Source organism: Stegodyphus dumicola, chromosome X2 (assembly GCF_044657685.1).
Source record: "Stegodyphus dumicola isolate Sdum_Otavi_A_Nest chromosome X2, ASM4465768v1".
NCBI lineage: Eukaryota > Metazoa > Arthropoda > Arachnida > Araneae > Eresidae > Stegodyphus > Stegodyphus dumicola.
Genome location: NC_140781.1, coordinates 174904484 through 174927669, shown reverse-complemented (window position 1 = coordinate 174927669; position 23186 = coordinate 174904484). Strand labels below are relative to the sequence as shown.

Sequence of the window (23186 nt, the reverse complement as noted above, 5' to 3'; positions counted from 1 at the left end):
TATAGATTTAAAAGATTACCATATTTGATACGTTCAGCTCATGAAATCTGCCAAAGAAAATTAGACCAAATAATAGTAGGTCTAGAAGACGATGAACCCATTATAGATGATATCTGATTATGGGGACCTAAAAAAAGAACATGATTCATGAGTTGAAAAAGCACTCCAGAGAGCCCGAAAAAATAATCTGAAGTTCAAGAATAAACTGAAAGTTAATCACATGAATTATATAGGGCATGAGTTACGTGAAAATAGATTAAAACCAGATTTTTCTAAAGTGAAAGCAATTGATAAAATGCTACAACCTACAGATCTGCCTTCTCTACAAAGATTTTTAGGCATGATTAATTAGCTGGCTAAATTTATTCCTAACGTAACTAACATTAGTGCACCATCAAGACAGCTATTTGAAAAGAATGTAGAAACCCTTAAAGAACTGGTTCCAAAAGCACCCGTGTTAAAATTCTATGACATTAATAAGGAATTAAAAAAAAATTGCTTCCAGAGTTTTAACAAAAAGAAAAATTATGCTCAGATAGAAAAGCTTTTACTTACTTAACTAGAAAAGAGCTTTTAGCTATTACCTTTGGATGTTCTGAATTTCATCAATATATATATATACACACATATGGCAAATATATTACAGTTGAAATTGATCACCGACCAATAGAAAGCATAGCTAAGAAACCTCTTTTTAAGGCACCTCAGCAATTGTAAAGAATGCTGCTAAATTTACAAAAGTATAACCTAAATGTACATTACAAAAAGGGGGAAAACTAAGAGCAGACATTTCAAGTACAGCACATACGAATACAACAATTCATAGTGCGAGGCAGCTCCACCCCGGCTACTTTGCATTCAGATTAGTGCCGCCCCACACAAAATTCAATCTACCATGTAGCGACCCCACAGAGTAAGGGCAGACAAGGCAGTACCCGTACGAGTCTGTTTTTATACCCCCGTGGTTGAGACAGCCTAGGTACAGATCCTAATCAGTACTTCCCAGGCATTCGCCTGAGTCAACCCCCGGGGGGATATGAATACAACAGAAGATAAAGAAATCTGTACGCTGATTTCAGCATCTGATGACAAAATTGATGAATTGGAGAAAGAAAGTAAATGTGATGCTCTACTATGGTGTTTAAAGTTATATATTTTGGGATGTTGGCCAGAAAGGAGAAATCAACCTAAGTTAGAACCTGAAGTTAAAGCATTATGGGACTATAGACAGGAGTTGACAATGGAAAATGACTTTTTTATCAAAGGAGGAAGGGTAATTATCCCTTTATCCATGCAAAAAGACATGTTAATTTTAATTCTTGAGAGTCACTTTGGTATAGAAAAATGTAAGCAAAGAACTAGCGATGTTTTGTTTTGGCCACTTATAAAAAGCAGATAGAAGATAAAATTTCAAGATATCTTATATGTAATGAATGTCAGAACAAAAATGCAAGGGAATCTATGATACCAGATGAAGTTCCTAATTTACCTTGGTATAAAGTTGTAACAAATTTGTATGAGATAAGCAAAGATGCATTGTTATTAACTGTACATTACTCTTCAAACTTTTTTTAAATGTCTAAATTACCGGATACTCAAAGTCAGACAGTGATCAGTTATATGAAATTTTATTTTGCAAGATATGGCATACCCTAATAATGGACCTTAGTTTGCCAATAGAGAATTTGAGGATTTGCCAAGAATACCAATTTAAACATATAAAGAGCAGTCCATACCATCTGCAGTCAAATGGATTAGCAAATGGCAAAGAAATTGTTATAGAAAGTTCGAGCAGATCACGCTATTAGTATTGTTAGCTCACAGGAGCACTACAACTGTTAAGATCACCAGCTCAATGACTTAATGAGTAAAAGAACAAGAACAATTCTTCCTACATCAGAAGAATTACTGAAACCTCAAGTTGTGAAAAACATAAAAGAAAAAAATTAACTAAGAAAGAGTTAAGAAGTGAAGTTTTGATCATCATACAGAAACCTTACCACCGTGAAGCAAAGGAAATCATATTAGGGTGTAGAGACATTAGGATTTTTGGAAGCAAGCAAGATGAAAAATTAGCAACCGCCTTTGCCGAGAATCGAACTATGGACCTCTAGAATATCGGCCCAGCCTGCAGAACCACTACACCTCAAAGGCATGCTAGGAAAGCAGGAGAAATACCTTATATACTCCCCTTTTAAAGGGCGACTAGGGTTTTAGGGGACCTAGTCACCAAATCCCGGGTGAGGAAAATTCATCACCCAACACCCTTTTAGTTCGGGCGCCACTGTAGAGAAATTAGGATTTTTGGAAGCAAGCAATATGAAAAATTAGCAACCGCCTTCACCAGGAATCGAACCACGGACCTCTGAAATACCGGCCCAGCTTACAGAACCACTACACCACGAAGGGAAAGCAGGAGAAATACCTCAGAAGGGTATATCAAGATAATCATTAGAAACCAGCAGTTGAAGAAGTAGTATAGAAGATGCCCAGATCATATATACTGAGGTCAGGAGGAACAATATTTAGAAGAAATAGAAAAGACAGAGACACTATAAAAATATGATCCCACATATTCTCAAGAATAAAGTTTAGAAGATCAACTACCAAGCTCCAATAAATCAGAAACAAGGGATGGTGAGCAAAGAACTAGAAGCGAGAGAGTGATTAGAAAGATGATCAGGTATTTGGACTGATTTTGGGCTCTTTAAAAAAAGGGAGATGTAGTATTTAATAATTTGTAAATGACCACACTTTTTTGATGCATGTAAATGTAGAATTACATTAACATTGCAATGCTCTGTTATATATATAATATTCTAGGCTTGTAGCGGTTGTTACATCATAAACATTATTTTGCTGCTTTAAGAATTACTTTACACTACTAATTTTGAAAGAAAAACAATTTATTATTAACTTTTTAAACGACATCATTCTATGATTATTTTCGCTTCCTACTGTTGCCACTCATAGTCTACATAAAGTTGTATGAAAAACGATTATATATAGTTTGTAGAGGTTACACTACTCCCTTCCAAGCAACATAGTTGCGATACAAGGAGAAAAATTGTTGTTCTCAGATAAATACAATAAACTACATAAATACAACTTATAAAATATTAGAGTTATTATATGAAAAATTAGTATACACCATTAAATATTCACTTCTTATTATCTTGGTAACGTATTAATCTTGGTAACGTGCTAGAAAAGTAAGTTCTCCCACTACATGTTGTTTTAAATTTTAAATCATCCGTCATTCCATTTTCATCTCTGTTTAATGGAATATTTGTTTTTTCTTTATTTGTTAGGTTTGGAGAATCATCCTCACCTGAGGCTAACAAATAAGCTTGTTTTAATCGATCGACAGAAACATTGATGTCTTTTCCTTTAATTCTCACTGTAAATATTTGTCATTTCTGGCAATGACAAGAAAAGGTCCTTCATAAGGAGGTTCTAATGCCTTTTTGACACGATCCACTCTGTCAAATACATGCGAACATGAATTTAAATCCTCATGGAAAAATAACTTCTGTTTTTTGCATTGACTTTTAATTGGTTTTAATTGTTCTGTTTGTTTTCGGCGTTCACTGGTAAAAGTATCTGGTTCTAATTTGGTTTTGTGCTCTTAAAAGAATTCTCCTGGTAGCTTCAGTGATTTACCATAAACCATTTCTGCAATGGAGCAGTTGGCATCACATACAAATGCATGTATACCAAGGAGTATTAGTTGGTAAAGTTTCACTCAATTTGACTGAATTGTGAGCTTTAATGGCTGCTTTTAATGTTGTCTTTCAATTTTTCCGTTGCTTTGCGGGTGGTATTAAGTTGTTTGCATTTTAATTCCACAAATAGTAACTAAACATCTGAAAAGTCCTGATCTGAACAGATTTCCTCTATCTGTGATCACATTGAAAGGAACACCAAAACGACAAATCCAATTTGCATAAAATGCTTTTGTGATTGTTTCTGCAGTAATATTTTCTATCAGTATAACTTCCATCCAGCAAGTAAAATGATCAATGCATGTTAAGCAATAATTATTTCCATTTGATGGTGGGTATGGTACAATTATATCGATATGAATTATGCTAAAATTTTCATCAGATTCTTCAAATGAGTTAAATTTGGAAAATGTGTGATGAATAATTTTATTTTTGGCATTTAATACAACTTTTAGTCCATTCTCTAACATCTTTCTTAATATTCTTCCAAATGAATTTTGATGCTACTTGTTTCACTGATGATTTGATGCCAGGATGGTTCAAGTCGTGTACTTTGCTGAAAACATTTATTCGAAATTGTTGTGGTATGAACAGTTAAATAATTGAAATTGAAATATCACACCAGATTATTTTTCCCGAGGGTAGTGGATATTGTTTAAAATTTAAATTTTTGCTACTATTTAGTAATTTTTCATTATTGATTTTGTTCATTTGCAGTTTTGTCACAATTGATGTCCAAAACTGGTTCAATTCTAGACATCGAGTCTGCAACAATATTATCCTTCCCAGTTATGTATTTTATATTTGTCGAAAATTGGGAGATATACTGGAGATGTCTTATTTGTCTAGGAGATGCTTTATCATTTTTTTGTTCAGATGCTAACATAATTGGCTTGTGATCTGTGAAAATCGTAAATTCACATCCTTCTAGCATACACTTATATTGTTTGATGGAAAGATAGATACTTAAAATTTCCCAGTCATATGTGCTATAAGCCTTTTGGGTGTCATTTAATTTTTTGGAATAAAATGCTATTGGTCTCCAATCTCCATTTTCATATTGCTGTAGAACAGATGCAATTGCAAAATTAGAGGCTTCTGTACATAAACTAATGGTACATCTGGATTAGGGAAAGTTAACATAGCAGCAGTTAACACAGTCTTTGCATTCTTCAAAGACATCTTTGCTTCTTTCGTCCACTGAATTTTCCTTTGATCTTTTTTTGTTGAACCTTTCAAGTATTCATTTAGGGGAGCTCGTGTATTAGCTGCATCTTTTAAGTATCTTCTATAATAGTTAATCATTCCTAAAAATGTACAAAGTTCGTGAATAGTTTCTGGAAGTTTATAACTTGTTATGGCTTGTACTTTTTCTGGAAGAGGTTTTGAGCCATTTGGTGTTATCAAATATCCCTAAAATTCTAATTTGTTCGTTCCCATCACTGATTTCGATAGACTGATGTGCAGGTCATACTGTTGATTTCTATCAAAATACTTCTGTAAGATGTCTCGTATGCTGTTCCTCAGTTTCTGACACTATTAGAATGTCGTCTAACTACGGAAAAATAAAATCTAGTCCCGTGAAAACTTCTTTAACAAATCTTTTAAAAGTGGAGGGAGCATTGCTTAAGCCAAAACTCATCACATTAAATTCGAAAAGTCCAAATGGAGTTATTATAGAGCTGTCTTTTGTTTATTTTGTTCTGCTAGTGAGATCTGGTAATAGACTTTAAGTAAATCAAGCTTAGAAAATATTGTTTTGCCTTTTAAAACGTGGTGGAAGTCTTCAATTCTGGGTAAAGGGTAGCGATCTGGTATTGTGACATCATTTAAACGCCGATAATCTTTGCATGGTCTCAGAGTGCCGTGTTTTTTCTAGACTAAATGAAGTGGGCTTGCTCATGGTGATTAGGATGGCCTAATAATATCATTTTCAAGCATAAAGTTGAATTTTTGTTAGGCTGTTTCTAATTTTCTAGGATCTAATTGTCTCACTTTTGAAAAAAATTGGTTTGCCATTAGTAGGTATGTTATGCTCAACATTATGTTTTGTTGTAAAAATTAGTAAATAAGGTTTTGTGATTTCTAGAAATTGTGCCAAAATATTCGAAAATTTATTATTTTTGTTTAAGGTGCTTATCTTTGATTCATCAGCTGATGATGCCAATTTCACCTATAATGCTTAGTTACACAATCAATTAACTTTTTGTTTCTAATATAAATCAATAAATTAAATCGGTTAACTAAATCTGCACCCAAAATGCCTTTACCGTGGCTATGATAGATGGCCATTGAAAATTACAACAAAGTCTCAAATCAAGAGTTAAAATTTTATGTCCAAAACATGGAATTTCAGTATCATTTGCAGCATAAAGTTGAAAATCGCTACTTACCTTGTCATTATAAGTGACTGGAATTAAGCTTACATCTGCACCACTGTCAGTCAATCAAAAATTTTATCCCACTTTTTTTGTCTGTTACAAAAAGTCTATAATTGAATTCATGGCAATTCTTTAAATCTTCAGCAGCAGAACCGGCCGCTAATTCTGATGCGCAGGCAAGTTTTCTGGGTTTTTCCAGTTATATGGTGGCTAACATTTTTCTGAAAAGCTTCTGGATTTGAAAGTGAAGGGGTAATAACACAGTTTACCATCCAGATTATAACGCTTTCGACTTCTACTTCTGCCTCTAGACGATGATCTGTTTTTTTTTCTTTCTATATGACGACGTCTTTCATTTGATGGGTGATGGAGTTCTTCAATCCGTTTTTCCAATGAAGATATTTTTTCCAGTAATTGTGAAGTGTTTGGCAACGCGCTCGAATTCTTAACTTCAATTGAATGAGCCACATATATAAGTCAGTTTGTGAATGCATGTCGAAAATCTTATCAGCCATAATCGCCAATTTATCAATACCTTCATCACTAACCACCAATATATCTTTGATACGGTGCGGCAATTTGTCCATCCATAATATTTTTAATACCATCTCAGAAATATCACTAGGTGCCAAGAATTTCATTTTTTGTAATAGATGACTAGGTTTCATGTCGCCAATTTCAATACCAGTGAAAAGGCATTTGATTCGTTTATTTTCACTTTCTTTAAATATTATTTAATAAACGCTCTTTTGCCTAGGAATATTTATTTTCAGTCTTATCAGTTATTATATCCCAAATAGTTTCCTCATATTTAGGTTCCATTTGTGAGACAACGTAATTAAACTTGGGTGGAATTTTTATACTGACTTTCATAGTTTCTGAAAAATTCATGCCATTTGAGTGGCTTTCTGTCTTCTCTGTATTTACCATAATATTTAGCGTTGCTAACTTTAGGTCACCAAATAATGTAGTGGTTGCTACATCATAAACATTATTTTGCTGCTGTAAGAATTACTTTACTAATTTTGAAAGAAAAACAATTTATTATTAACTTTTTAAAGACATTCTTTTTTTAAATGACATCATTCTACGATTATTTTTGTTCCCTACTTTTGCCACTTACAGTCTACATAAAGTTGTAAAAAAGAAAAGATTATATATGGTTTGTAGAGGTTACAGGCTAACAAATAAATACTTTAAACAGTTAAGAGTGCATCCTCTTTATTTTACAGTGGCATCCATACTGAACATCAATAACACAGTAAGTCATTCTTTTAATTTGTTAAAACCAGCTGCTGCTTCATATTTAAATGCTAATGCGTGCTTCAGTAATGCTCTACAAAATAGACTAGTTTCACCTGTGCTATAATTTTTTTTTTCCAAATATTTCAGAAGTCCATATAAAACATCTTTTATCCATTTCTCAGCCGAAAGATGATATGCCTCGTTTCCCACCACATGATTTGCAATTAAAAATATTATTTCTCTTATTCTATTTTGTCAACCATACAGTTGGCAGAAAATTTTCTATCAATTTAGTGAATTCTACAGCTTATAAGGCATTTTCTTCCTCCTTTCAGCCTGCCTTTATGGTGTAGTTGGAAGATGACCAAACATGTATTCGAGAGGTCCAGAGTTCGAGTCTCTGCTAGGGCACTGCTCATTTTCCTGTCTCTATCATCAAAATAACCCAATGACTCTTCAATTGGCACCTAAACTAAAAAGTGGTGAAGGATAATTCATTACCACTAGGATTTGGCAATTGGGTTCTCTCATTCCCCAGTGCCCTTTTAAAAGGGGAAGTATGCAAGGTATTTTCTCCCTCCTTTCTGCATGCCCTCGTAGTGTAATTGGAAGCAAACTCAACGCATATTTGAAAGGCCCAGGGTTCAAGTCCTGGTGAGGGCACTGCACACTGTTCACGTCTTCTGCTTCAAAACAACCTAATGACTCTATAAACCTTTAAAGTCAAACATGTTTTAGAAATTGGAACATTACCCTTTTATGCTTGCTTATCTTTAACCTTCTTACACTTGTTTGAGACATTTGAGATTTTTGCTAGTTCTTTATCAATTTTATTTCTTTGCTTAGGTAAACTGCACAGTGTTATTTGGGAAATCACAATTTAAAATCTGCAGCTCTTTGTCAGCATTTTTCAAACATCATACTCTTTCAGCAATTTATCCTTTTCTTTGAGGCTTAAACCATTTCATTTAGGTATTTTTGAGATGTTACAAGTCATGTATACAGCAAATAAAAAATATTTCTTCCAATGATTTATTCAAATCCAAAAGCCCATTTCTTGCCACCAGGCAGATTGCACTTTTATCTGTCAAGGTCGACCAATCATTCATGGTTATTAGTATAAGCATAATCAATGCTTTTTTCCCTTCAGTCCAAAATAACCAATTACCTTTTTCAATCATAGACTGATAATGTACAATAATGCAAAGAAACATTTATGATATTCTCCGAGCCTGTAAGCACATCCATCTCCTTTCAGATGGTGTTCGAGAAAAGAAATCGGTGCTGAATTAAGCAACACCTATTTTTTTAATCCTGGAAAACACTCATTCATTTACAATCTGGACAAAGAGATTTGGAAACATTGTCTGACAGGAACCATGAAAGTGTACCCAACACTTCAGGGGGTCTCCGTTCTAACTACACTGGCTAAAACTTCAGTTAAACCCATTTATTAAAGACTGAAAGATAAATGAATGAAATACAAACAGCTTTTATTAGCCACAAACAGTTTATTCTGAACCTGAATATTCAAATCTTTTCCAGTCTGAGGTTTATAAACAGTGGAGATAAGTTTAACAAACAACAGCTTTTCTATTGATTAGTATACCTTCATTTTGGTCCCTGGAAATCTGAATGCAATAAGTATCTTAGTTCAATAACCAGTAAGTTTAAAAAGCACCGGATACAGTACATAAATTTAAACATTTTTTGAACTCACTTTTATAAGGAAACGCATCATAGTTTCCTTTTCTTCACTGAAAATAACACGAGACTTAATTCTGCATCTAGTTTCATATGAAAGCCTTCGAATAGTCTGAAGTATTCTCCTAAAAGAGAATTAAGATACAGAAATATGAATAACATGTACTTTTAAAATAAATCAATTTAAATAAAAATACCAATACAGAAAAAAACTTGGTTTGCAAAAACACATAAAATATTTTAAGAAATTTTAACTTCATAAATCAGCAATGCCTTGTATGACAAATGCTTTGTCTGCTGAGCTTCACCTGATCACAACAGAGCTGATAGGTTCTCTGATTGATTGTGGATAATTATTTCCCATGGTTATTCTGAATCAGCATGCCTTCTTATACAGTCAACATGCATGCAATCCATTTTAAATTTTTGTTTAAGCTTTTTTGGAGGAAGAGGGGTAACTGCATTGCAAGAAAGCCATCCATAAATAATTATACAGAAAAGGAAGGTGGTAAAAAGGATGATATGAAAAGAGTGAAAGCTAAGAAGAAAATCACCAAGAAGCACAAATAAAGTATGCGATTGGCAGCACTGCAAGATTAAATCTATGTTAAATACTTTCACAGCATTAAAGAAATATGATGGCTAGGGACAGGAAAAGTAGCAATGGAATTCTCAAAGCAATTGCATACATTTTGGAAGATGAAGAAACATTTCTCACATAGTAAATGAGAAACAATTAGCAGGTCACACCGTGATTGAGAAATGACAAAAGTCTTACACACTGATTTTGTAAGTAAATTGCTAGTTACATCAACAGAAAATAAAGACTGTTTCAAGGTTAGCATGGGATGGTTTGATAACTAAAAGAAGTGGTATCCATATCTTTTTGAGACACAGAAAGGTGGCAAGTTCAGTTGCTAAGCCAGCATAGATGTTCATAGCAAAGTTACATTAGCACATGATATTTTTGAGTGTTACTTGCTGCAGCAGGTTTTTAAGTTAGATAGGACATTTTTTGCCAAAGATACTCATCCAGAAGCAGAAGACAACGTTATACCCAGTCACAAGACCATAGAAAACCATTTCACTTCCTTATTGCCTGCTAATGAAACAGAGATTTGAAAGGCAAACTCTTATTAGCATATCTTTCTGAGAAACTATAAGCATTAAGAAATGTAAGGCACAACACAGCCATTAAATTTTATGCATAGGTCCAGCAACATGAATTTGACCATGCATATCTTGTTTGTTGAGTTTATCAGTGAGTTTTCAGCAGTAAAGAAATAACTTTTAAAAAAGGAAGCTGCCTGAATCTTGCTGCTTGTGGATATGCTTGTGCTTACCCTCCAGGTCTTCATGATTTCCTGGTTAAGTTCTTTCTTTCCATCTCCACTCCAACCAATGGGATAACAGGTCATTTCAAACTTAAGACCACCCAAATAAAGCCATAATGGTGCAATTCAGAAGTTAAAGAAGAGTTAGGTCATTCTTCTGCGTGACGTCTCACCACTATGATCCTCATAGGGAGACTTAACAGGAAGTAGTCTGATGTTAGTATTGTGCATCAGCTCTCGTTTCATGCATTTTAACTGTGGTTTTATTCTGCTGCAAAGAGATATTTTAGTGATGGAGATCAAAAATTAATTTTAATCATATATATTTGTTTTCTAGTAATGTAAATATTTAGAAGATTTTGACTTTATAATTTTAATCAGTTTTCCTTTCAAATTCTGCGAGGTAAAGCATCATTTATATGTCTTTTTATGCAGTTGCAAAATCTAGTCATTTGTGAAAATCAGAAAGGAAGGGATATTGTTATTTCATGTTTTCCAATTTGAAAGCAACCTTAGACAGGCTTAATTTTGAACATGTATGGCACTTCTTTCAGCCTGCTGTTAAAGAGAAGCTTATGTCTGATTGCCCTAGGACTTGATAATCTTATTCAAATCTAATCTAATCTAAGGTTGCTTTTTAGCTTAATTATTAATTTTACAGTGGTGTGTTTCTCTTCCAATTTGATATAGTAACAGATATTTTTTAAATATTTTTCTCACTTATACTCACATCTATATCACATACATTACATTTAAATAAATATAATATGCAATATTGTTGTCTTAAGTCTGATAAAACAGCTTTACTCACACAGTATTTAAAGATAATTGTTTCAACTTTCTAAAAAAGGATGGTATGCAGGAAGGCCCTTTTTATATGCAAAATTACTTTTATATGATTACTTTTTTATAACATTTTCAACTTCTTCTAAATGACGATGTCATGGAACTCATTGTAACATACTCAAATTTATATGCTTCAACTAAGGGTGTAAACCTACGCTTGACAAACTCTGAATTGAAATGTTTCCTGGGGATTATATTTCTGAGTGGATATGTCTCAGTTCCTAGACGGCGCACAAAATGTCCTTGTCAGTAGTGCCATGAGACATGACCGCTTTGAAACAATATTTTCAAATCTCCATGTTGCAGACAATGCAAATTTAGTCCCACTTGACAAGTTTGCTAAATTACGACCTCTTATAAACAAACTAAATGAGCTGTGCATGAAGTTTGTTCCGAATGAAACACATTTCAGCATTGCTGAATCCATGGTTCCTTACTTTGGTCGACACGGATGCAAACAATTTATAAGAGGAAAGCCTATTCGTTTTGGATACAAGTTTTGGTGTGCGGCAACTCGTCTAGGTTACATTTGTTGGTTCGAACCCTATCAAGGTAAAAATCTGGCAAACAAATATGAGGAGTATGGTGTTGGTGCTTCTATTGTCTTATAGTTTACGGATGCACTAACAAAGGAGCACCCTAGGCAATATCATTTTGTTTTTGATAATTTTTTCAAAAGCATTGCCCTGCTTGATAAACTCGGTTCAATGGGTCATCAGGCAACAGGCACAGTTAGAAAAGGTAGTATTGATAAACCACCATTGCAATCGGATGTTGCCCTAAAGAAAATAGAAAGAGGCTCATTCGATTATCGAGTTGATGGCAAAGGCAATATTGTCTGTAGATGGCATAAAAACATTGTGACTGTTGTATCATCTGGTGCTGGTGTAAATCCACTGTGTCTTGTAAAATCGTTATTCACAAGCACAAAAAAAGAAATCCAAGTTCAGCAGCCAAACATGATAAAAGTATATAACCAATTTATGGGAGGTGTGGATAGAGCAAACGAAAACATTGACAAATACAGTCAAAAGTCGTTAATCCGGACTCGTGGGGACTTCGGCGATTCCGGATTATCGATTTTTCCGGATTATAGATCATCAGTTTAAATCTGGTAAGATGGCATGCAGAAATTATAAAATTAAAAATATGAAACCATAATTTATGAAATAAAGAACAAATATGATCTAAAGGGTATCAAAATTTACAAAAAAAAAAGTTTAATATTTATTTGTTTACTTTATTAAACATTTCTTTCAATGTAAGTTGTTTAAGTTGCTTCGTTTTTTATGTGATAATACATTCTCTTTAATTCTTTAAACAGACATAATTTCTTGTTCAGTTACAAAGTTCCGCTGTTCAAGTCCTATAATTGCTGTGTCGAGAATACCGACTAATTTGTCAATTGAAATTTTTTCGTTTTCAATAACCTCTGTTACTTTCTTCGCTATCGGAAGCGAATTATAATGACGAGGAATTTGATTTAAATCATATCAAAGATGGAGTACATAGAGATGAAATACTACATTTAATAAGGAATTATAAGCCAAATAAAATAGAAACATCTGCCCTAAAGATAAGGATAGTGCTGACAGATCAACTTCCAATTCATAGCGCGGCGTTAAAGATAAACAAAGTTTAGATAAACAAACGTTAAAGTTTAGATAAACAAAGGATATGCCTTTATCCATTTTTTGTAGCAATTCCACTTTTTGTTTAATGAACTTCGAAACATACTTTCGCTTTGTACATCGTTTACATATTAATAAATATATATCAGAAATTCTGTTTGACATAATCGAAAGTTCAAGCTTACTTTTATAAAATTACTCTAACAGTCTGCAAAAAATAATAAGCCGGATCCAATTCGAAGATTAAGGAACAACGCAATCTGCAACATTAACTGAAATAGATAATTAAATAATTTTAGCTTAGCTTATACAGTTCGTTATACATTAAACGCGCATTCGTAAACGTATTTTGTGCACGCGCACAAGCATTTCGCGCATGCGTCAACGCGATGCATGCGCAGAAAGTTTGAAGCTTTGAGGTCCGGATTATAGATCATTCCGGATTATGGGTGTCCGAATTAACGACTTTTGACTGTATAGAATATCAATTCGTGGAAAGAAATGGTATTCAAGTCCATTGTTGTTCTGTTTCGAATTGGCCTTACAAAATGCTTGGCAATTACACAAAACTTATGATGCAAAACCAATGGATCTTTTAGAATTCCGTCATGGTGTAGCATGCCATTCTCTTGAGACTCATGGTCATCCTGCAGAACCTGGCAGGAAAGGAAAACCCTCTCAGAAGCGAAACATTGATTCACGCTATGATGGCATAAATCATAGGATCGTAAAGCAAGGAAAGCAAACTTGCTGAGCTCAATGTCATAAAAACACCACTTTTCGATGTGGAAAATGCAATGTGGCTTTACGTGTTAAGTGTTCTTCCAATTACCATACCAAATAATGGAAATAACCACATTTTTAGAGGAAACCCACGATTTTATACATTGTAACATTATAGCAGTGGTTTTGCCTAGTGTTCCATTTTTGGAACACCATATAACTTGTAAACTAATTAAAATAAAAAAATGTCTTCTACAAATCATTGCTTATTATATTTTTTTACCTAACATATAGAAATTTCATGCAAAAATTTGAATTTTTTAACCTTCGGCATAAATGGGTTAAATGGTCAGCTAAATTTTTTTTAGAGTTTCGTTATTTTTAAATTTTTAATTTTTGATACAAGTTTATTTCTAGATGTCACTCAACTTTTTTGTTGCTCAAAAAATGATTGCTTTTAACAAAAGGATGGATATCTCAGAAAATGCAAAAAATTCAGCAAATATTTTCTATGCAATGATTACGAAAATGACATCAAAAATCGCTTGCTTAGAATGCTGCAAAAGCTACTGTTAAAATCCAAATGTTGCTGATTTTAAAACAAAATTTGCACATAACCACAATAATATCCTTGAATAACCTAATTGTAGGGAAAATGCATACTTGTTTTCATTTGAAGAACGTATTCTTGGAAACAAGAAAGCATGCAACAATTCAAAGGAAACATAATATTCTTATAAAACTATACTGAAAATTGAAAAATTTTAGAATGTTCGCTCAGCCACACACATAAAAGAATAAGCGACATCTAGAAAAATATTTTGTATCAGAAATTAAAAAATAACAATTTTAAAATAGTAAAACTTAAAAAAAAAAAGCTAGCAGAGCATTTTAGATAATTTATAATCTTATAAAACATCAAAATAATTTCACATTAAGAATGGCCTTCCTCTTTAGCCCCCTCTTTTGAAAAATTAAATATTCTCTTTAAGTAATTCTAAACTGAGTCTGAGAAAAGCTGTTTTGCCAAATTTAAGAGATTTCAGTGATTTTGCTATACTGATTTATTTAAATGTAATGCATATGATATAGATGTGAGTAAAAGTTTGAAAACCATTAAAAAATATCATATTTTATCAGACTGGAAGAGGAACATAGCAATGTAAAATTAATAACTAGGCCAAAAAGCAATCTTAGATTAGCAGAAATTTTGAATAAAGCTATCGATTTCAAGGGTACCCAAACACAAATTCTTTAGCCATAAAAAAATTGCCATATATTATGTTTAAAACTATGCCTATCTGCTTTTTGCCTAGCTTTAAAAAGCTGTTACTGTAGTTATCTTGAAAGAAGTAGTAGAATTCTACCAGCTAGCGTGCAGATGAAGAAATGATTATAAATAAATACGCATAAAAATGCCTGCAAGTTTTAAAAAACTGAAACTATGTTTACAAGAGTTGCACGTTTTATCTATCATTTTAAAATTAATGTCTAAGTGTTATTAACATTAGTATAAAATGCACTTAGCAGTAATGTTGTCTATTCCATATTAGAGCTATCTTTCACACACAGTTAATTTTAAATGCTGGTTCTTCAAATTAAAAATGCTAATTTCTGTGCTGTGAATTGCATCTCTGTGATCAATGTCAACATGACTACATCATCATGTCTCACTTCTTGTTTCAGGGGAAAAAGCTCAATGAGCTAGCTCTTCTCTTCCAAGTCCACGGTGCAACTAATGAATCGTTAACTGCAATTTTCATGAAATCCACAAAAGAAGGTGAATGCAGCTGTCATTGACAAAGTACCTTGAGTGGACAATGAATTTGCATAATGACAATGTATGCCACATTCCGACGAAATCCTCGAACGGAAGAGAAAGCAATGGTCATTGTACAAGTTTTTTTTTTTTGTTTTGTTAAAACATCATAGGAACAAATTAAGATTCCACTGAGCAAACAGAGAGAAGTGTTTCTATTAGTTAGCCATGCGGACAAGATACACTAGATAGCCTAAGAATTAAATCAGAGTATTGGGTTACCACTGACAGAGGATTTTCTTCCAAGGTCATTGATAAAGCCTTTAAAAATTTTATTCTCTTGACATAATGAAAGATATTTAGAAACAGTACTAACATTTTTGTCATCATTCTGTTTTATCCTCCTATTAGTTACTTAACATCTTATATTGTCTGCAAGTTCAACTTTCAGATCACTTTCTTTCCCAACATTCAAATTCACTGTTTCGCTCTTAGATTCACCTCTGATTTTAAGCCTTGGGGAATTTGCAGCATATGTTGTCGCCGTTGGCATGTATAGGACAAACTAACTTGGGTGTGAGATTGTCATATCAAAGAATAGAATTTTATGTATGGAAAAGAGAAATAAACGAATGTTCAATCACTAATGGCAGACAGATACTTAATTACAATTTACAACATATTTGCATGCACATACTCACAAAGTAAGTCAAAAAGTTACTGACAAAACAAAGGCAATAAAAATGAGCCAGAATATAGCAATTTTTTAATATATGGTGACTCCTTAAGGTGTTGAACCAATTTCAGCGTCAGTTTAATGTGACATTCAGTTGCTTTGAGTGTTACTTTTTCATAACCTTTAATAGATGTCTGTTATTCATACACATATAGATAACAATCAACTGTGAATCACAGCTGATATTTCAGAGAACAGGGTAATTCTAGTTGAAAATCGTATATTCTGCATCTTCCATATATTTGCCAATAACCATTAGACTCACTCTGTGTGTATGTTTCTATACAAAAAATACAGTTCATTTAAAAAAAAATAATTTTGGTCAGTCAATCACAGGAAAGCATTTAAGTTGTATTTTTATTTGAAGAGATGCTTTCATGAAGACTTTCCTAAGGTAAAAGTGCTTGGATTTATGACACATAAGGGGATAATCATGAAATACTATTTGATACAATCTTACATATTCAATGCTTCTTTCATATGTACCTCAACATGCAGTAGGATTAAACAGACCTCCAAGATGATCGATGGACCCACAGCAACTCAACAATCATGCCAATAAGTTGCTTATTCTTCATGTTCTGCATGTAGATATGCATGGAGGCTCCGAGCAATAAGCATATAGGTAGTGAGCACAGCCTGGTTCCTCCTTTTATCCTTTGACGTGACATGGACAATGAATGGCTTTGTGCTTAAACCTGGCATGGCATTTTGTTGGGGTCATCTAAATAAGACAACTAGTTATTCTTAATGCATACACTGAAAGGAAATAATTTCGGTCATTCAAATAATGAAGTTTAAAAAAAAAAAGAGGGGAGAAGAATTGCATAAGATATTGAACAGCCAGAGAAAACACATTGTGATGTTTATGCAAACGAACTTAACTTATGCAGTATTATTTCAGACAGAGAGAAAATGCAAGGACAGAGTTTCCCGCATTTTAATTATAAGGTTTGACTAGAAATGGGAGAAAATGGTACAACTGGTTTTTAAATCACCAAACAGAAGTTTCACAGTTTTGGACTTTTATGATATACATCTGTACATCAAAGAAATATTAAAAAAAGCAGAATGAACATAGACAAACAAACATATGAATATAAAAATATTTAAAGCAACATGAATATGAGGGAAGGGTGCCAGGATTATCACAGTTTTATACTTGAGTCAAAAGAAAACAGAAACAGCAGAATAAACATAGACAAACAAAGTAATATATAACAGGAGTTAAAGCAACATGGATATGGAATAAGCTCTCCGTTTGAATTTAATATATATATATATATATACATATATATGTAGTTAAAGACATTAAGTAAGAAATTTAGAACTAATATTTCACAAAGACCAAAAATTGAAATTCATAATTACTAAATTTCAAATAATTGCAACAAAGAATTTAAAAATGCTAAAACCAAAACATTTCAAACAAGCAAAATCCCACAAAAATACTAGGCATGTTTATATTTTGTTTTCAAAAGAATTGTTTTGTAATTTTATATATATAGTTATAGACAAAAAGTAAGAAATTTAGAACCAGACCTTCATAGACCCAAAAGAAATTAAATTCAAAACCAGTAAATTTTAAAATTCCCATAAAACGCTAAATAATCCAACAAAAGGTCATAAGAATAGAAGAAATGTGAAAAACAAACCCCAAAAAATACAAAAAACATAAGAGAAATTCAGTTAAGTCTGATACAGTATACAGAGGAGGTGCATCAGACTAAATAAAACCCTCTTCCCAATAGAAACCCACCGCATTTCTGTTTATCAAAAATTAGCTGATGAACCATTCTGAATTAATAATAACAATTCACCTGAAAATTTTGAACTCTTCCTTGATGCAGGATGGTCCATCACAGAAATATGAAGAAACCAATATGTATAAATTCCAATGTTAAATAAAGTAAAAGAAATTAATAGATATCCTTTACCAAATTTACGATTGAAATTAAAATGAAGAAATAAGAAAATACTGAGAAAATTTTAAATCATAATTTACTCAGCTGGCACACAGGCAATCCGTTAAAAAAATATAAATGCATTTACATTCATATGTAAAGAATTTTCGTGATAAATAAGGAAAATAAAATTAATAAACTATTTTCATTGAAATTAAGATTAAAATTTAAAATGTAGTAATGCTAAACTTAGAAAATAACAGATTACAACAAAATCAGAACATTCATTATGAAACAAAGACCAGATGAGATGCTTAGGGGTGCTAGTTTGATTTTATTAGGGAAGCAAATTGGTGATGGCAAGTTAGATATCTCCGAAACTGTGAATTAAAAGCTTGAAAGAAACTTTTTTAATAAAATCTCCCTATATAGGAAGTAAAAAAAAGGGAGGAGAAAAGAAACAAAAATTAGAAAATAATAAATTCTTTGTGTTATTGGGTATCGTGGCGACATAGAATAGAGAAACCTTCTGTTTATAAAAGTAAAGAAAAATTGTATAGAAATACAAATATTTACAATGGAAAACTATAAAATTCTTTACTATATCCTTCTTTATTCTTCTCTATTTGAGCTTTCAGATAAAAAATTCATACCTTTAATTTCTTAAAAGTCTGTTAATAAAGTTAATTGGAATTTCATTTTCATGTAAAATTTTAGTAAGAAAATCAATTTCAATTTGTTGTTCAATTCCTGCGCAAACTTTTTAAATTCCAGTAATATGATTAAAAATTGTATTTGCTACTACTTTTTTAGAGATGCTGGTGTTCCAATTTATAATAGCAGAAAAATTAAATTATCTTCTTTTATCAGCACTTTATTATTTATCTTTATTCTTTAGCCTTGTTTCTTTAAGATTATGAATGCTAAGATCTAGATAATTTATAACTAATTTATTTTTATTGTTTAAGTTTTAGACACTTGGGCTAGATGCTGCAAATTTCAGTAATTATTATTGTTGAAAGTAATATCATCAATATACCTGAAAGTATGTTTGTTCACTGAAATCATTATCAGAAAGGTTTTAAGAAATTTAAATTCTTTAGGTAACAAATAGAGGTTACATAAAAATGAGTTGAATTTTAACTTCCCATAGGAATACCATTTGTTGGTCGGTAAGGCCAAATATGCCTTAATTCTTCTAACTTAATTCTAACTACATTCTTAATGTAGTTATTGAAAAGCGAGAAACAGATATCCTTTCCAATTTACAAATTTAAAATAGTAAGCATTTCAGGGAAAAAAATTTGGAAGCTCATGAAGACTTTCATAAATTTTAAGTGAGATAGATGTGTAGAGAATTTCAAAGTCATAGCAGTTGGATATTGCAACTTCTCAATTATTTGTAAGTTTTTTTTTTAAATAATCCAACACTACCTTTTATCAGTTTTAGCTTTATCAAGAACTAAATTACATATTGATTTGAGCAGATTGGTAAAAATATGAAAATTCTTCTTGTACTTTCTAGTACTATTTGCTATAAATCTAAATTTAAGAGGAATTTTATGAAAATATGGAATTGCATATAAATTGGCAAACCTATTAAACGGCAAAATGGAAAACACATTAAAAAGAGCCATAGGGTATCAAGAAAATGGTGGACATTTGTCTGATGTCATATTCCATACATAATTTCCATAAAATATATTTAATGTACCAAAAAAAATGAATCAAAAGAAATGATTATTACAAAAGTTATCCATGTTTAACATTAGTAGGTCTTATTAGGCCCACCCTATGGTAGGATACGAACTGTGCAAAATTTGATTGAAGATATTCCCCCTTATCTAATCCACAAACTGTGCGACGTTTTCCTTCCCCTCTTTCCAAGAACTTGAATTCCCAAGAAGATGGGTGCTACAAAGTTATTTATCGCCATTAATGGGTAATTTTATTGAGACTGCAAGCCTCTATTTTCGTTTATCAATATTGTAAAAATTGTGCATACAAAACAAATACTAATTTAAAATCTGACGTTTACTAATGAATTTCTTTTACATTTATTTTAAAAAATGAATTTCTTTTACATTTATTTTAAAGTTTTATGATGCTTAAAAAATAATGAGCTAGATCTTTTTCATTCTCTGTAAGAATTAAAAACTTTCCAAGTTGTAGATATATATATATCACTTTTGAATAATAAAATATAATAATAATATAATTCATTTATAATTTTTTCAGCAGTATTAAATTTAATAGCAGATACTGATAATGTTATACATTTAGATTACAATGATTTAGATTGCCTTTGCCTTCTCCAACAATGCTTTTATGCTACATTCCTAATGTTTCGTAATGGCATATAGATAAGTTTAATTCATTCACCAAACATGTAAATCTCTAATTCAGCCACTTTTTGTTCTTATGTGTGCTATACATTCTATTTTCTTTAACATATTGTTCAGCCTAATTTCAAAAGGTCTTATGATCAAGCAGAAAAGTCACTAAACATTGGTAATTCAACCCGAGTTTCTAATCCCAGAGATTCTCCAGCTCTTTCTTTTCTTGTACTTATTTAGTGCGTAAAAAGGTATCATAAAAATTTCAATTCCTGAAGTAAAAATACTTTTTAATTTATTCTGTAAAAATACTTTTTTAATTTATTTTTTAAAAATACTGCAAACATTTTCACCTTTATCTTAGCATATCTTTTTACATAACCCTCTAATAAGAAAAAATAAGGAAAGAAATTAACTCGGTTTCGGTGATTGATACCTCGGTGCAAATTATATGTAACCTTTTCCAAAAGCATAGAGTTTATATGGATATCAATAAATTTAGGATTATTTCTCCATCTAATTTTCTTAACATGTTTATTCCAGAATTTTCTTTTCACACTGTAGGGCTTAACGTTATGGGTTTTCTATAATCATTCAATTTCTCTAGCTATGGCAACTTTGCATATCTTTTAAAAAGTAGTTATATTTTTAACCACTGTATTTTAATTCCTGTTGACTATGAGTACATTATTCACTTGTTTAACAAGTGCAAATATTTATTTTATACGCAAATCTACGTAAAATAGCAATAAAACTTCAGGTATGTGGAGCTCATGATCGATTGCTTGTTTTAGATTGAATGAAATTAAGCTTAATGTTACTGTTAATTAGCTTGTAATTAATTTAATTATACATTTCTAATTAATTATATGTTCAGATATTTTCAAGTATATTACACAAACTTTTGCATCTCAATTTTTAATTTTTGGTTTAAAAAATAAGCTTTTATTTATTGGGAGGCCTGATTGATTACAGTCAAAAGTCATTAATCCGGACTCGTCGGGACTTCGGCGATTCCGGATTATAGATCATCAGTTTAAATCTGGTAAGATGGCATGCAGAAATTATAAAATTAAAAATATGAAACCATAATTTATGAAATAAAGAACAATTATGATCTAAAGGGTATCAAAATTTACAAAAACAAAGCTCATTATTTATTTGTTTACTTTACTTTCTTCGCTATCGGAAGCGAATTATAATGATGAGGAATTTGATTTATATCATATCAAAGACAGAGTACATCGAGATGAAATACTAGATTTAGTAAGGAATTATAAGCCAAATAAAATAAAAACATCTGCCCTGAAGATAAGGATAGTGCTGACAGATCAACTTCCAATTCATTGCGTGCTGCGGCGTACCCCCGCCGCAGAGCAGCGTAAAATTGATAAACAGATTTCGGAATGGTTAGATAAACAAAGGATATGCCTTTATCCATTTTTGGCAGCAATTTCACTTTTTGTTTAATTGACTTCGAAACATACTTTCGCTTTGTAGATCCTTTACATATTAGTAAATATATATTGGAAATTCTATTTGACATAATTGAAAGTTCAAGCTTACTTTTATAAAATTGCTCTAACAGTCTGCAAAAAATAATAAGCCGGATCCAATTCGAAGATTAAGGAACAACGCAATCTGCAACACTAACTGAAATAGATAATTAGATAATTTTAGCTTAGCTTATACCATCCGTTATACATTAAACGCGCATGCGTAAACGTATTTTGGTCACGCGCACACGTATATTCGCAGTCGTAAAGCCGTCCACGCGACACATGCACAGAAAGTTTTAGCTTTGAGGTCCGGATTATAGATCATTCCAGATTATGGGTGTCCGAATTAACGACTTTTGACTGTATATTAATTTGCAATACTGTTTATCTAATTCTTTTCTTCTAGATAAATTTTAGAAAAAACTTCTTAGCATAATAATTTAGAATTTATACATCAGTGTTCCAAACGCATAGTAATGTTGTTATAATAGATTTTATGCTGAGCCTTTTTTTAATTTAACTATTAATTTCTGAAAACATTTACATGATTACTTTAATTAACAAAAATACTTCTAGCATACTTTGATACAGAATAATCTTTTGCATGCCAGTGAACTACATTAAATTTTCCAGTCTAGTTTACACATCTTGACTATTATTGATGTAATTTATAAAAAAATATACTTGGTATGCTTTATAATTATTTAATTTATGATATTATTATAATACTCTTTGCTCTAATATTGTAATTAATGAAAGATGTTTGTAATGCTAATATACGTTTACCAATACCTTTTATTTTCTTTGTTAGCTGTTGCATTTATTACTGTTAGTCAAGTAATTAGCTTGCTTGTTAGATATTTTTTACTTGCTCTTGTGATTGTGATATGTAATTCTCTTTCTTTTTATTTTTCTCTTGGCTAATATTGCCTTTGAAAAGTTCAACTGTAACTCTGTAGGCAACGGGGAGAAGAAATTTTGATTCACGCAGTTGGTTGGACTATAGCAGGAATGGGGGGGGGGATTTTCATTCGCGCAGTTGGAGTGCACCCCATTCTATATACGAGGTCATTTCGAAAAGTAAAGATACAATGGCTCGCATTCCTTAAAAAAACATTTATTTAGAAAACGTCAGTTACATTTTATTAACTAGATTATTTATTATTTTTTGACATAATCACCCCTGTTATGCAACATTTGTTAAGTCGGTGCACAAGCTTTGTATCCCACAGTCATAGAAGGTTGCCGCCTGTTGGAACTCAGCGCGCACACAATTTCCTGTACCCTAACTTGACAGTCACAACTTCAAAAAGAGTTGTCATTGACACTTCCGGTATAATCTGATGCAATTCTTTCCATTTGA

At 31.9% G+C, this 23186-nt stretch overlaps 1 protein-coding gene across 1 annotated transcript in view; it reads right to left on the bottom strand.

The window, feature by feature from the left end:
* The window catches only part of LOC118196753 (uncharacterized), a 135674-nt gene that overhangs the window by 61680 nt on the left and 50808 nt on the right, over positions 1-23186 (bottom strand). The window contains exon 5 of the mRNA XM_085809101.1: positions 9072-9180. Coding sequence (XP_085665227.1) covers positions 9072-9180 — 109 coding nt within the window. The remainder of the gene's footprint in view (positions 1-9071; positions 9181-23186) is intronic.